General features: G+C 38.7%; 1 protein-coding gene across 12 annotated transcripts in view; it reads left to right on the forward strand.

Annotated features, from left to right (window-relative positions):
• EBF1 (EBF transcription factor 1) overlaps positions 1-14,237 on the forward strand; it is a 273,065-nt gene that overhangs the window by 179,209 nt on the left and 79,619 nt on the right. For 7 of the 12 annotated variants that reach the window (XM_071570035.1, XM_071570031.1, XM_071570036.1 and 4 more), the window contains exon 8: positions 26-167. In XM_071570035.1, coding sequence (XP_071426136.1) covers positions 26-167 — 142 coding nt within the window. The remainder of the gene's footprint in view (positions 1-25; positions 168-14,237) is intronic. The other 5 variants (XM_071570037.1, XM_071570033.1, XM_071570038.1 and 2 more) reach the window with 1 other exon arrangement.

A 14,237-nucleotide genomic window follows, 5' to 3' on the forward strand; every position in this document is an offset into this window, starting at 1 on the left:
CTCCATTTTGCTCTTGTGCTTGCAGGTCGTGGTGTCTACAACAGTCAATGTTGATGGCCATGTGTTGGCAGTGTCGGACAATATGTTTGTGCACAACAATTCCAAGCACGGGCGGAGAGCTCGAAGACTCGATCCCTCGGAAGGTACGCCTTCTTATCTGGAACATGGTAGGCATATCATTTTCATTGGTTGGCATTGCTGCTTTAAATGTGGATTTACTTAGTTTGTGTCTCTGGCTACTGGTTTCAAATTGTCCTTTAACAGTTTATACCTTTGGGGCAGGATTTTATAGACTGGCCTAAAGACCAAAGTGGGAATTTTTCAAGTAGCTCAGCTCTAAATGTAGTGAAATGACAAACCATTAATCAAACATGGGTGCAAAGGCCATTCTGTATGTCAGTGGAGTGTGGCGATTTCTTTTTTTGGTTTTGTTTTGTTTTTATGTTGATTTCATCTATTCAGCACCCAAAATTGGAGCCCGGCCTTTTTTTTCCAAATTGCCTTGATTTTGACTGTACATCTAAAGGATCCTGCATATTTTCTGAAGTGCTCACCACCCAAATTTTGGATTGGATTTCTTCTGTCTATAGAATGCTGGGCTCTCTAGGAGTTTGAATTGCCCTAAATGAAAGCACAGCCCTTTTGGAAATCCATCTGCTTACTCAAGCCATGGATAAATGTTCTCTTCTGGCTCCAGCTGTGCCAGCTGAGGATGTTGTTCTTCCCTGCATGCCACAGCTGTTTGTGTCTCCTCCATGCTTCAGGCTATTCTTCACCATGGACATGCCAGCTAAGATGGTTGTCTGCTTGCTCCCTGGTCTCCTTCAGGCCAATGAAGTTCATTTGAATTAAACTGTTTAAATAACCATTCCTTGCCAATGTAGCTTATTTTGCTGAAATGATTGAAGGAGAAATGGTGCAAGGCAATTTGTTTGGATTTTCTGAAAGGACAGTAAACCCCAGCAAGGGTGGGATGTGGGCACGTGGTTGGAAGTAACCTGGGGGACAGTAATCTCTTCTGTAAGGTCAGCTGGTCCTAGAAGGGAACATCTGCTGGTGACTGTAGGTGCTTAAAATGGGAGCTGTTGAGTGCAAATGTACTTTGAAAAATCTGGATTTGATTAATGTTTTGTTTTGCTCTTTGTCCTCAAAGTTGATGACTACTGCTGAAAAACAAAACAAAAACAGAGGGCATTTCACTCCCCTCTCTGTTCCAGCTTCGTAGAATAGCTCTTTGTCTTCAAAGCTGTTTGTAATCCTAAATTCAATAGGTACTTGCTCCCTCTAAGAGATGTGTGCCCTCAGCTCCTATTGAAGTAGTAGAGTGTAGAAGGCACCAGTCCTTTATGCTGGTTTGTTTCACAAATATTTGCCAAGGATCTGATGAATAATTAAATAGATTTTCCCAAAGAGTTTGAAGAAACCAGATAAATTTTCTCTGGGAAAGCAAATGCCACTCAGAAAAATGTTAACTAGATATGTTAAAAGAAATTATTAATGCTGAGAAATGGGAAAGTGTGTGGGTTTCTACTACTCAGGATTCCTATGAATATAGTTTTCTATTCTGTTTATGCTTTCAGGCATCAGTTCTGCAAGCACTTATGCATATATTTAAGATTATGCTCACATATGGTCCTGTTGGGATCAATGAGGCTTCTTGTGTCAGCGAAGCTGAGGGTATTGATAAGTGTTTGCAGAATCGGGTCTGTAGTTCACACTTACTAACCTAAAATTCTTAGCTCAGCAGCATTTCTCATTATATAAACATAACTTACATCTGTATTTATTTAGCTCTAACTTTTTATGTAGGCTATGAGCCCTTTTCAGTCATAATTCATGTTATAGAATATTTTTTTCATCCTGCCAACAACCTAATTTAATAAACAAACCACTGTCATAATTTTTACTGAAATTTATAAGGAATGTTTGAACTCTGTTTTTATTAATTAGCAGAAGGCAGAACATTACAAAAGGAAACTTCTCTCAGTTCAACTTTGTAATCTTTCCTTTAAGTTTAGTCTTTCAAAAAATACTCATACTCTTTTATTTATATTCCTACTGTAGCAGTTGCTATATTTTTTGGCTTTTTTTTTCTTTTTTTCTTTTTTTCCCTATTTCAGTCTTCTCAGAGCATGCTTTTGGTCAAGGCAAAATTATTATTATTAATTTCTCATATATAAATGCTTTTACTCACATGCATGATAAGATCTCATTTTACCACAGATATTTTTCCCAGTCCTACAACCCGAGGGATTCTGTTAGCAAAAGGAACCAAAAAAGATAACGCTCTGCTTACACGTCTACACACACCTTAGTTACTGTGCTGATATTAAAAGTCAACATCTGCAAAATATGTCCATGTGTCCATTTTGTGGAAAAGGAGATTTTTCTAATCTACTTTCTCAGGCACCTCTCAAGCAGCCTCATAAAGCAACTGCTAGTAAATTCTTACTTTTGAATAGCAACCTTCACACTACAAAATTGCTCTCTGCCTAAAGGCTTGGTGGAGCCTTTCTTTTTAACCTAAATCCTTCAATCCAACTCTCCAGGAATTCTGTGCATGTGTGAGTCCAAGAAACGAGGAAAAATCCAGTTTTAAATGGTGTTTTTAGGTATCTAAAATGCTTAACGAAAGAAATAAAAATAAAGAAAAAGGCTTCATGCTCTTGAATTTTGGGCAGCCTTCACAAACCTTAGACCAATTGGAACAGATGGCAGTTTCCTCCACTGAAATTAATTTTTACTTTCAGTTCTAGTCATGAAGTATATTATTTTTCTCCAGTTTTTTTGAATTTTTGTCTCAGATAATATCAAGGAGACAGTTTGTTTGTCTTTCCTCTTCCCAGCTTTTCTGTCTCCCTCAGGGGAAGGACAGATTGACCTGAGCAGTGTCCGTAAACAGGGAGATGGGACGCGAACATAGTCATGGTTAGTTTGTCTCTGGTTCATTGCTCTGGTGAGCAACTTCTGATCATAGGTTTGTAAATTCTGGGATCTAACTATAATATGCCCTTGACCAAATGTATTCCTGTGGACTTTTCTAGATGTTTAACTTTTTAACACAAATACCTGATGGCAGTAGAGATGAATGCCTGACTTTGTGAGGACTAGGGAAAGGAGAGACAGGATGTAGCAAGAAGGTGTGTTGGTTTCCTAGTTTATTAAACAATATCCAGTTTATTTTTCCTTACAAAGTTGTGTTGGGACACACGGCTCTTAAACATGGAGCTGCAGTTTATGTGACACCCAGAAGAGAGTTTGGGTGCCAAAAAGCTGGAAAGAAACCTGCCCTTCTGAGCCATTCAGGAGCCGGGTGTCTCCACATCTGGGTTTTACCATCTCATTAGCAGGTAGCCTGGATTATTTTTGGGACATCCAACATTTCTCTATTTATATCTTGCTTGTCAGACAGTAAAGTTCCTTTTCGTATCTCGTCTCTGAATATAACCAGGACGTTAGATGATGGTTTTGTATCCACATGCTGTCCTTGAAACAAGCAGGTTAAGAAGCTCGTCTTTCAAATAAATATATCTATCTTTTAGAAGTAATAGCTGGCAGAGAGGCCAATTATTTCAGCCATCTCTGTGTGGTATAAATGGGCTAAGCCCCAGTAATCTGTGGTTTTCAATTAATTATCACTTTTTCATTCACAAATAGTTGGATCCTCACTTGTTTTATATTTATGGTAAACCAGAAAGTTGGTGTGGTTGACCTTTCTAAATTAAATATATCTATAGTAAGATGTATAGTGAAGAGCCAATAGGCCCCAACCAGTAGAATATTTCAGCTTGTAGTTCATCCCTGGGTTTCATATTTAAAAGCAAAATCTTTCCAATGCAATTTAAGTGATGAACTTATGAAAGGGGAGGATTCTGGTAGGGTTTGCAACAACTCTTTTCAAATCTACCATCATAAAGTCCATCACTGCAGATGTCTGCAAAGTTTCCAGTTAAAACTCTTATATCATTGCAAAGTAAAAATTCTTTTTTCTCCCCAAATCTTTGAATGTCTTTACAAGAACGTAAAGCCAATTGCAGCATCAGTTTCTCTATTATTTTTGCTCTCTGGCAGAATACAATGCCCTCGAAAAATGATAGTCCCTGAGACCCTGTCAGTTTACATGCTCTAACACTTTATTATCTAATGATCTAATATGCAACAAGGCAAAGAGGGGGTGCTTATCACCCTGACAAGATGCCTAAGAGAAGTGACTAAATTACTTTATGTACCATTAGCACTAGCTGCCACGGTGAACTCACTGTGAGCATTTATGCAAATATTCCTGAATACATTCAAGTGGCCTTGTCAGGAAGACGACTGACAAGCAGCTTAAATGCTTGAGTTTTTAAAGGGACAGTTTTATTTCTTTTTCCTTTCCTTCCTTCTCCATAGGAGAACACTGAAGGTGTTGGTGAGGTTTGCTGATGATTTGGTCCTGAGTCACCTCAACAGTAATAGAAGAGAAAAGATTCAGGGTAGAAAGAGGGACAAATTATAAGACAGGATCTCAAAATTTACAGGTGGAAAGCAGAGACAGCCATGATTTCTAAAGCAATGTCCTGCCATTCTTTTAATGTGAAATATACATAAATCTGTGTGTGTGTGTGTATACCTAAAATAGTGCATTATGGAGCAAAACCTTTATTAGTGGCTGCCTTATGCTGGAAAGGATAGTGCATGGCTGGATTATTTGATCACTCTGTTGAGGTACCTGAGACAGTCACAGTTTTACAGTGTTGTTTTGGCTCATGACAGTAATGAGTGACTCTCAGACTATTTGTCTGCAGGTGCAAAATCTCCTAGAGTAAAAGAAAAGTAGAAGTTGCTGTGCCTCAGCTGGATATGACAGGTGGATCCTGTTGTCAGCAGTGGGGCATTTAAAGAGCTTTTTTTGACAATCCTGCCCATCCTGGACAATCTGAGAGCACACAGCCATCGCACAACTGCAGATTTTCCACTAAGTCCTCAGTTTTGAAAGCAGAAATTATTGCTAGGCTGTGTCTTAGTTAATTAGGTATTTTCTATTTAGGTTATTAAAAAAAGGAAAGTTCTCTCCCACTTTATGAACTATTTTGAGAAAGTAATCTTTAAAATTAACTTTCGAGATTGGCTGCCTTTAAATATCATTGTTATCCAGTCTTATTGTAACAGAATTGTTGAAAATGAATACCTTGAATTTAGCTGCATGTGCTGGGCAATTTGTGAAAGATGCTTAGAAATCTGACTTAGTGATCTGGTTCTTGTCCTTTAAGTGGCTTTGCCACAATATTAACCACATTAATCAAAGTTAGGGTCTACTGGATTCACAAACTGTCCAGGTTTAAAGAAAGAGACCTTAAAGTTTGACTTGTTTCATTTATGAGTGGAAGCACCTGTTATAGCTTACTGCTGTGCTTAAGAATGCTTTTGTGATTATGTGAAAAATATAAACACACAAGCTTTCTCTCCACTATATCATTCCATATAGAAAAATGCAGTGGGCTTGATTTATTATTTAGAAGGAAAATATTGAAAAAAAATATTAGGATTCTGCCACTCGACTTGAGGGGATCTTGTATGTTATTCTGAGTTATGTCTGATTTCTAATTTATTTTCTATGAGGGAAGAATACCTTGGGTTGTTGGACATCTCTATGCATACACAAGGGAAAAAAAGTGACTTTCAGAGCATTGCACAACATGGATAGTAATAACAGTAAGTGAGCCTTGATATACTGAAGGATTGCAAAACTTCAAGCTGGAAATAATTTTCTTTATTTTTGCCAAGTTGTCTTTTTCATATCGGTTCCTTCATAAATGCAGTGACTCATAAATTCAGGCAATTTTTTTGCTTAATGGCTTGTTATGTGTTCTTGGAGCTTGACCTCACAGAGTTGTAATATTAACCTTTTTGCTGCCCTATGGACTTACTGTATGTTTCACAGAATCATGGAATGGCTGGAGTTGGAAGGGACCTCTATAGATCATCCAGTCAGACCTCCTGCTAAAGCAGGTTCATTGGAGCATGTTGCATAGGATCACATCCAGTCAGGTTTTGAATAACTCCAGACAAGGAGACTCTACAACCTCTCTCAGCAGCCTGTTCCTATTCTCTGTCTCATTCAAAGCAAAGTTTTTTCTCACATTCAGATGGAATTTCTAATATAAATGAGTACACCAGAACGGGATTAGTTCAGTATGTGTTCTTGTATGGAATTAGAGCATTTGTCCTTCTGAAGAGACAAAACATGTCCAGAAAGTTAAGGTGCTTCACTTCAAAAATTTGTAAATACAGACTCCAGTATGATCTCAACAAAATTTTAGCTCTGGGGACCACCTGAAGTAAGTTACCAAAACTGTACCAGATTCTCCATAGGTTGCAAAAGTGGTATTTTCCTCAAAAGTATATGACAGGTCAGGGAGAGGTTAAGGGTTTGAGCAATTGCGCATCCAGGAATTGCTGAGTGAGGTTCTCTGATGGGTGCTATGCCGGACATCAGGCTGTGTGATAAAAATGATCTCTTCAGGAATGAAATCTTGGGGTCAATCAGATCAGTAAAATACAGCAGAGCTAAGATTTGTAGAGCTCTCATTTAAGTAACTGAAACAGTGTTAACTAAATTGAGCTCCACTGAATTATGCTGATTGTCCTTTCTAAATTTTCACCTGAGGAGAGTCTCTGTCTGCAGGTCCAGTCTCTGCTTCCTCTTTGGATATTACTGGGAATTGCACAACAACGGGGTGGGTGGGTCAGTGGAGCCGCCCTTCTCTCAGCCAGTCATCAAAAAAAAAGTAGAAAATCTTCTGTTTCTATTTGTCTGGATCATAAATCATCCATTAGGGAGAGGTACTCAAACCCTTAGAGTATCTGGCTGCAGCAAGTCCAATCCTTCAAAATTTATTTTTAGTCTGAGGCTAAATGAAAACAAGATTTAAACAATGAAGGTGGATTTTTAATGTCTGAATTAGATGAGAAGATTCCAGAATTTCAGCTCTGCCATTAGACTGTACCTATTTCATGGAGTTAGAGGTTTGAGTTTGTGATTTTTTTTCATTGTGTACTAACATTGCTGCTGCCATGTTGCAAGAAACTTAGGAGATACCATTTGAAGTGTTCTAGTTGTAAATAAAAGGATTGTTGGTACATAACATCCATGGAAATACCTTCTGAAAAGTCAGGTTTGGGTACTTCACTTACTACAGTTAGAAAGGATTCCTGACATTCACCTATCAGGGATTTAGTGTCACATTTAATTGAGAAAGAAAAAATGCTACAATGGAAGTGAGAGACACCTTTTAAAAGACAAAGTGTGGCAGTTTCTACCCATAAGCAGCTGTGTTTTTTGGTTTTCAAGTAAATAAGAACTCCCCCCAAAACAGCCCTTCCCCCCCAGAATATCTAAGCGACGTCAAGCTGTGATACGTTGTTACCTTCTATTGTTATGAGGGTGTCATGAACTCATGTTAAAATAGTACCTGGATGAAGATAGAGAGCATTTTGTGAATTTCCCAGAGGAGCTTTCAGAACTCTGCTCCAAAAATTGCAAAAAGAAGAAAAACATGGGGGAAACTGCCATTAAATTTTGATACAGATTTGTATAGAAAAACCACATTTTGTTACAGCAGACAGATAAGGGAGAAAAGTTTAGATGGAAATTCTCCAACCACCATAAGAGCTGCCTCTTATTTTGAGAGCTAGACCAACCACTTGCTGGAGGTTTGAGGTTTCTCTCCAGACCTCAGAGGATTTGGAATACAGCTATGCAAGTAGAAAACCATTAGGTACTCTTAGCAGAAACTTCACAGGTACCAGTACAGGAGAACATTCAGTAGTGTTCAAATAGGCAATGAATATTCATAGAGAATGAGCATTCATTTCATTTCAATTTACTTTGCTGGCCACCATGTCACTAATACAATGACATCATAGAGGAGAAGACTGACATTAGGATTAGAGAAATGTTTGAGAGATACTGTACCATATGGCAGTGAAGTTTTGCCAGATGTTTTTCCAACCTTCCTAAATGGGCACACCAGGAAAGGATAAAACATTCTGTTATTGTGGTATGATCATTATTATTTCTGAACAAATTCCTCTAGTTTAGCTTTTTCATTATAGGATACCTTTATTGGTGTAATGTTAGAAAAAGATGTTTTTCCACTCCATTCTCCTTCTGATTTGGGCAGAGTGTGAAGGAAAATAATTTTGTGAATTGTGGTTTGGAAGTAAAGGCCAAGAACTAGTGATTTTCTGAGAACGCATCTGGATGTTGTAAAATATCATGAATATCAAAGAATGGTGTTCACAGCAGTTTTACAGGTGTCTGGACACTTCAAAATGTTCCATGTCGAGCACTCCAGTATTTAAATACATCAAAACAACCAGTGGTTATGAAAAGTCTCTGCTTCCATGAAACTTACTTCCAAAGCTGTGAATCAACTGAGTGATAACAATCTCAGGATTCAGGTTTTGTTTAGATGAAAATTTTCCACCAAACTGGCATTTAGAATATTCTGTTTAGAAAACTTCATAAATATTGAAGTCAGTATTTTTTGCACCTCAGGCTGTACATCTTCTCACTGAACTGAGAGAAGATTGATGTGAGCGTTTGTCTCTCTCTTACTGTCCATTGCAGGGGGTCTTCTAAGTGTTTCCCCAGCAAAATGAGTATTTGACAAAGCTCCTCCATATGTAAGGAAATTACTTAATAGCATAAATCAGGACACTGATGCAGAAAATGGATCCCACCAGGGTGGGATATATGGAGTGGTTATTCTAATCTGGTTTGCCATCTGAAAATTATTAACATTTAGTAGTAAAGAATAAAAATAAACTACTAATAATTAATATTGGAATGGAGACAGGCTTTGTATTTGGCCCAAATCCAGAATACAAGATTTTCAGGAGTGTATGGCATTGCAGAAAGTGAGCTTTCATTAAAGCCAGTAGTACAACTTCATAAAGTGTTTTTTAAAATCTTAGCTCAAACTGTTTGCTGAGCATAACCAGAAAGCTTTGTCACAATTAGTTCTTTCTGCTTTCCACCTTCATTCCATGAACTTATAGTTCTCTTTGTGACAAAACAAATCTTTAGTGTGAAAGTGACTGTAATATAAGCAGTGCTGCTTTATTGCCTCATTGAGCAAGGCCAATTGGCATAGGAAGTTTATTAAAAAGGTCAAGAATAAAGTTTTATGAAAAACTTCTCTGAAATTTAGCGGTTTAAAATTATTTCTCAAAAGTAATTCAGACATTTAGATCTACAAGTTAAGGTACAATGGCCATAGTGAAATGCTTAACAAGATACTGCCCTTCATGGAGTGGATGTTGAGGTCTTTTTGAATTTCTGATCCATTTTTGAGAGGCAAGTGTTCACCCAAAAGTGTAGATATGCCAAAGCAACCTTTTTGGAAATTCTTGGACCTAAAGCCAAACTCTCAAAGCTCCAAGGCGCCTAGAGCTGCAGGTAGGTGTTTGATGGGATTTTAAAAATTCTGGTTACAGAATTTCTATGTCTGTCTCCCACATACTTTGAAAATTCCATTAGTTGCTTACTGGAACCACTGGATAGGTGGGTGCTTCCAAAAATCTGGTCCCAAGTGCTGCAGGGAGCCTTCGTGCTGTTTACTGTCCTACCATTGAAATACCTGTTAGCAATGGGAGTATAAGGAATTTCCAAATTAATGATGATTGGTTAATACCATATCATTATGGTTTTGTGGCAGCTTTCTCAAGAGGTTCTGTATCCATCCCATGAAAAATCAAAGTGCATTTCTCACAGGGGTCCCTTTCAGGCAGGGAAATGGCAGCAGACATGCTGGATCTCTCCTCTGCTGCCGGAGACTGAACAGACAGCTTGTGTTGCTATTCCTTGGAAACCTGGGCTTGCATATGGAATCCATAGGTTTGGTGTTACCTGATCCATGCTGAGAGGGAAGGCCAGCACTCAGAGGCAAATTGCAGGCCTGACCGCAGTGCTGCTCATCTTTCCAGCGGCAGTGTTAGTTTGTGGGTTTGGTTTGAGGTCGCAGCACTTTCCTGCAATGCATTCAGGTGAGACCATTGCTCAACTTTGTGGGCTCTTGGAGGAGATGAAGGGAGGGGAAAGAAATATTTCTGACCAGGTTTGGCTGTCTGAAGCAATCAGAGGTAAAGCTACTCTGATTAGAAGCCCTTTGGGGAAAATTATTCTTTTCCTGGGATTGCAACCTTGAAGGCAATGTGAGTGCTGCCTCCTCATTCAACCCTGAACAGAGGTGCCGGCTGGAAAGCCTGGAGTCAGGTGCCTGCTTTATGTCAGCTGCCAAATATTTTTATGAGGTTGCTCCTGGCTGCTTCCTACCTATGATACTGTCTTGCCGAGGTCCCTTGGTACTTTCATGAGCCAGTGCGGAACTCCCTGTGTCTCCAGGCTTCCAGAGGTGTCTTCCCATTTCTGCTCACTGTATAGCAGAAAGAGGATCCTAATTTAGGCAGACTGACTCACCCAGCCAGAGCTGGAGTTTGATGTTTGACATGCTGCAATGCCTTAGGTAGGTGGTCTGAATACAGCCTTAAATAAATAAATAAAAACCTTACACGACTTTATCAGACACGTTGAAAGAACAACTTCTTTAAGCATTTGTAGGCTCAAGTCCAAAGTATTCACTCACATTTTCAGCGTGCTGGTTTTATGTAGTGTCATTGCTGGACAGAGACTATGAACTATAAATATAATTTTATGCTTATGTTTTTGCAAGTAAGGCCTAAGTGGCTGGTAGGGGGTTCCTCACTCTGCACTCAGAGCAGCACAAAAAAACAGAGTAAGAAAGAGCCTGCACAGCAGAGACAAGGGGGTCTTAGTCTCTGCCCTGCAATCAGGACTGCTGATTGAAATGCAATTCAGGTTAGGTTGCCTCCATTGCTGTCTTGCTGCCATCACAAACATGGACTAAGTATTATATTGCATTGCTGAATCTATTCTTATTATTATTGCAAGGTGATAAATTTAATATTTTTTTTCTTATCCGCCTTTTCCATCCCAAGTTGTCCTATAGTTTGCAGTGTATTTCTGGCCAGGACAGAAATTTAGTTAAACCTTCTGATCGCTGGGATGCTTTTCCTACAGAAGAGCCAGGTTTTCTACCTTTTCCATTGGCCCAGGGCCTGGAAACCCAAGGCCATGCATCGGACCTTGGTCTCTCCATTGGCAGCTCTGTGTAACCTGTCACAGAGACAGCCCAAGCAGTTTTTGCACATGATGAATATGGATCTTTGCTGCATCTGGCAGGCTGCAACAATGAAATGCAGAAGACTGTCATTAATAGATAATAAAAGCAGAAAGTAACAATAATGGGAATAAGCTTTTCTTTTACTGGGACTGGTTATTACATTTTTGTTCTTGGGCTGTGACTAGATCAAGCTGCAAATAAAAGCTACCAGTGCTGTGTGCATGCATGTATTTTGTTGTTGGCTGGTTTTTAATCTAAAATATTTAACTATGACATCTTCAAAGTGCAATTGTGTCATACATCCTCATACACTAATAGATTTCAAAGATGAAGAGCCTTGCTGCTTTATGTTTAGTCATGGCTTCATCAATAAATTTATGGCAGTGTTATGGCTTAATGAATTGAACAAGTCCCAGAACAACAACAAAAGTGCTCTTTTGTTTGAATTTAGATATAGCATACTTTGTTCTTCAAAAGAATAATAAAACCAATATGTTTCTTCAGTGGTAAACTTCAGGGTAATGTCATCTCACATTACTAATCAAGTACTCAAGGATATGTGTGTGCACATATACATATGTGTGTGTGGGGGGTAAATAGGGGCTTTCAGTCGTGGTGTTAGACATAGGCTGAACATTCGTATTCTGATAGCGATAGGCAAACCTCCGAGAACAGATGGAGCAGAGTGCAGCACAAAGGTTTAATCCTATCAGGATGATTCCTGTATGGCCATCTGGATAATCCGGTGCACAAATTCAGTGCCTGTTAAAAGTACAACATAGGCCAAGATTAGCGTCACAGATTTTCCACTAGACTTGTTCATATTTGACTTTATGATTCTCAGACTCCAGAAAATTGCATTAGAGAGCCTGTGATTTGTGAGAGAAATCAGATGAGGAATAAGAACTCTTAGGCTACTTGAATTTCCCTTGAAGAAACTGGATTACAGGCACTCCCTGTCCCTGGCAGAACTGCTTTGTGTTTCTGTGCGGGTTGTTCTGTTTCTGAAAGACGATTACTGTGAGCTTTCTCTTGTGGGCAGACTTTCTCAATTCTGCTGAACAAAGAAACCTCAGCTAAAAATTAATTTTAGTTGGATCTTGTTTTTATCAGGGAAATAATTTTTTGTTTTCCGTAGAATCCATCTCAAGCGAATTTCTGATGGTTGCACTGTATGATATAGAGGCAATTTTAACTAATTTTGGGGGGAGTGGAGTTCTGGGGTTTTGTGATGATGAAAAAATCCATGAAAGTTTAATTGATACTAATATTTAGTTCAGTAGTGAGAATTTATATTTACATTGAAGTCTATGTTTTATCTAAAATAGTTTCTGTATATCATCAAAGAAACCTTGCCACTGTGGCCATAACATACTAGTGTATGTCAGAGAATCAGGGCTTGCCCCGATTGTGCTCTGGATTCTGAGCTTTGTACAGTACACCTTACAGGGAGGGGATACTATGGCCAAGGGGCTTTTATTTAGTCCCATGTTTTCACTCTGCAGAGATTTGCCATGAGAGACTTCCTCTTTTGTTAAGATACTAATGGAAGATAAAAGAGAGAAAACAGGACCACAGTGATGATAAAGCTGTTAGGTTGGGATTCAGCAAAACAGTAAACCAAAGGCTTAACATTCAGCAAATAGCTGCTTCCATCCTATAAAATGCTTTGTTGGGTCATGAAGGACTAGTGTATAAAATTAAGCATTTTTTGGAGTATGCAAGAGATGCGGATATGTTTGTTTTGACGAACTTTAATGGTTGATTTTATATTACACATTTTGGGCTTCTATTCACAAGGTTACCTTCATCCTCACCCAGAAATTGCATCAGTACAACTATTTTTAAACTTCAGTGCACTTAACCAGATGCAGTCTCATTTCTGGACATGCTTATTGTTTTTAAAGTAGTTGTATTTGCTTATCTGGGCTCTGTAACTTCATGAGCGGAAGTTAAATCAGTGGGAAGCCATTGAAATCCAAGTGCGGGAGGCATAAAGGATTTTTTCACTGTTTTACAAATAAAACTTTTAAAGCCCATATTCAGATACAACAGGGCAATCCCATGACACCTTAGTCCCTTACATGATACTGTGTTTGGCTTTCCCATATTGTTCCTGCACCTTTGCAAGTGACAACATGGCCTGGAGGAAGGAGGGAAGAAAAAGAAGTGCAATGATTTGAGGGCTCATAGGAAAGCTTTTATCTTGCCTGGAATCAAAATATGTCTGTGCACCCCTGAGGGATGAGAGTGGTCAGTGGTTTGGTGTTGGAGTCTGAGTGTGTTCCCAGTTGTGGAGCTGTAAGTGCTGCCAACATTTACTGGGCCCTGTGCAATATTCTTGGATGTGCTGTTTTTTCTCCTGATCCAGTGTGTGTATATCCCTGTGCACCTGAGCTGCTCAGGAGGACAGAGGCTGGCAGTGCTGGAGCTGAGGCTGCCCTGGTTAAGGCAGGGAATAGGGTTTGGCTGAGGCCACCCACAACAGTTTCTTCATGGCTGTCTCAAAATGGAAGTTCTCCAATTCTGGGGCAAAAATAATGAATGCAAAAATTATTGCTCAAAACCAGCGCAAAATTTCCTGGGAATGAAAAATCAGAGCAGTGTGTCAAAAAAAATCACAATAAAATGGTTAGGCTTCTTGAAATCTCTCTCTCTGTATATATATATTTAGTGAGAGAGAGTGCATATATATTTTTTCAAGAATAATAATACATGTGTTGTTTATATATATTAATGTTTTGGCTGAACCTATATATTTAATTTAACATAATTGTAAGTTTTTTTGCAACATTGCGCTTTTCTTGGGGAATTTATTATTTGCCAAACAAACATTGCAAACCTCTCTTTGAAGGTCAAGTTTTACTGACTTGCAGTGAGATATTAAGGACTCTGACTGTTTTATTAATTTTTGGAAAGCAGGAGGTAGCTCCTAAAGTAAAACAAAACAAATAAGAAAAAAAAGTTAGCAAAAAGAAGTCCCAGAACTTCCTCTTTGATGTGAAAGGGTTTAAGAGAATGAATGAAAATGAATTTCTTGCAATTATA

Source organism: Pithys albifrons, chromosome 15 (assembly GCF_047495875.1).
Source record: "Pithys albifrons albifrons isolate INPA30051 chromosome 15, PitAlb_v1, whole genome shotgun sequence".
Classification (NCBI taxonomy): Eukaryota; Metazoa; Chordata; class Aves; order Passeriformes; family Thamnophilidae; genus Pithys; species Pithys albifrons.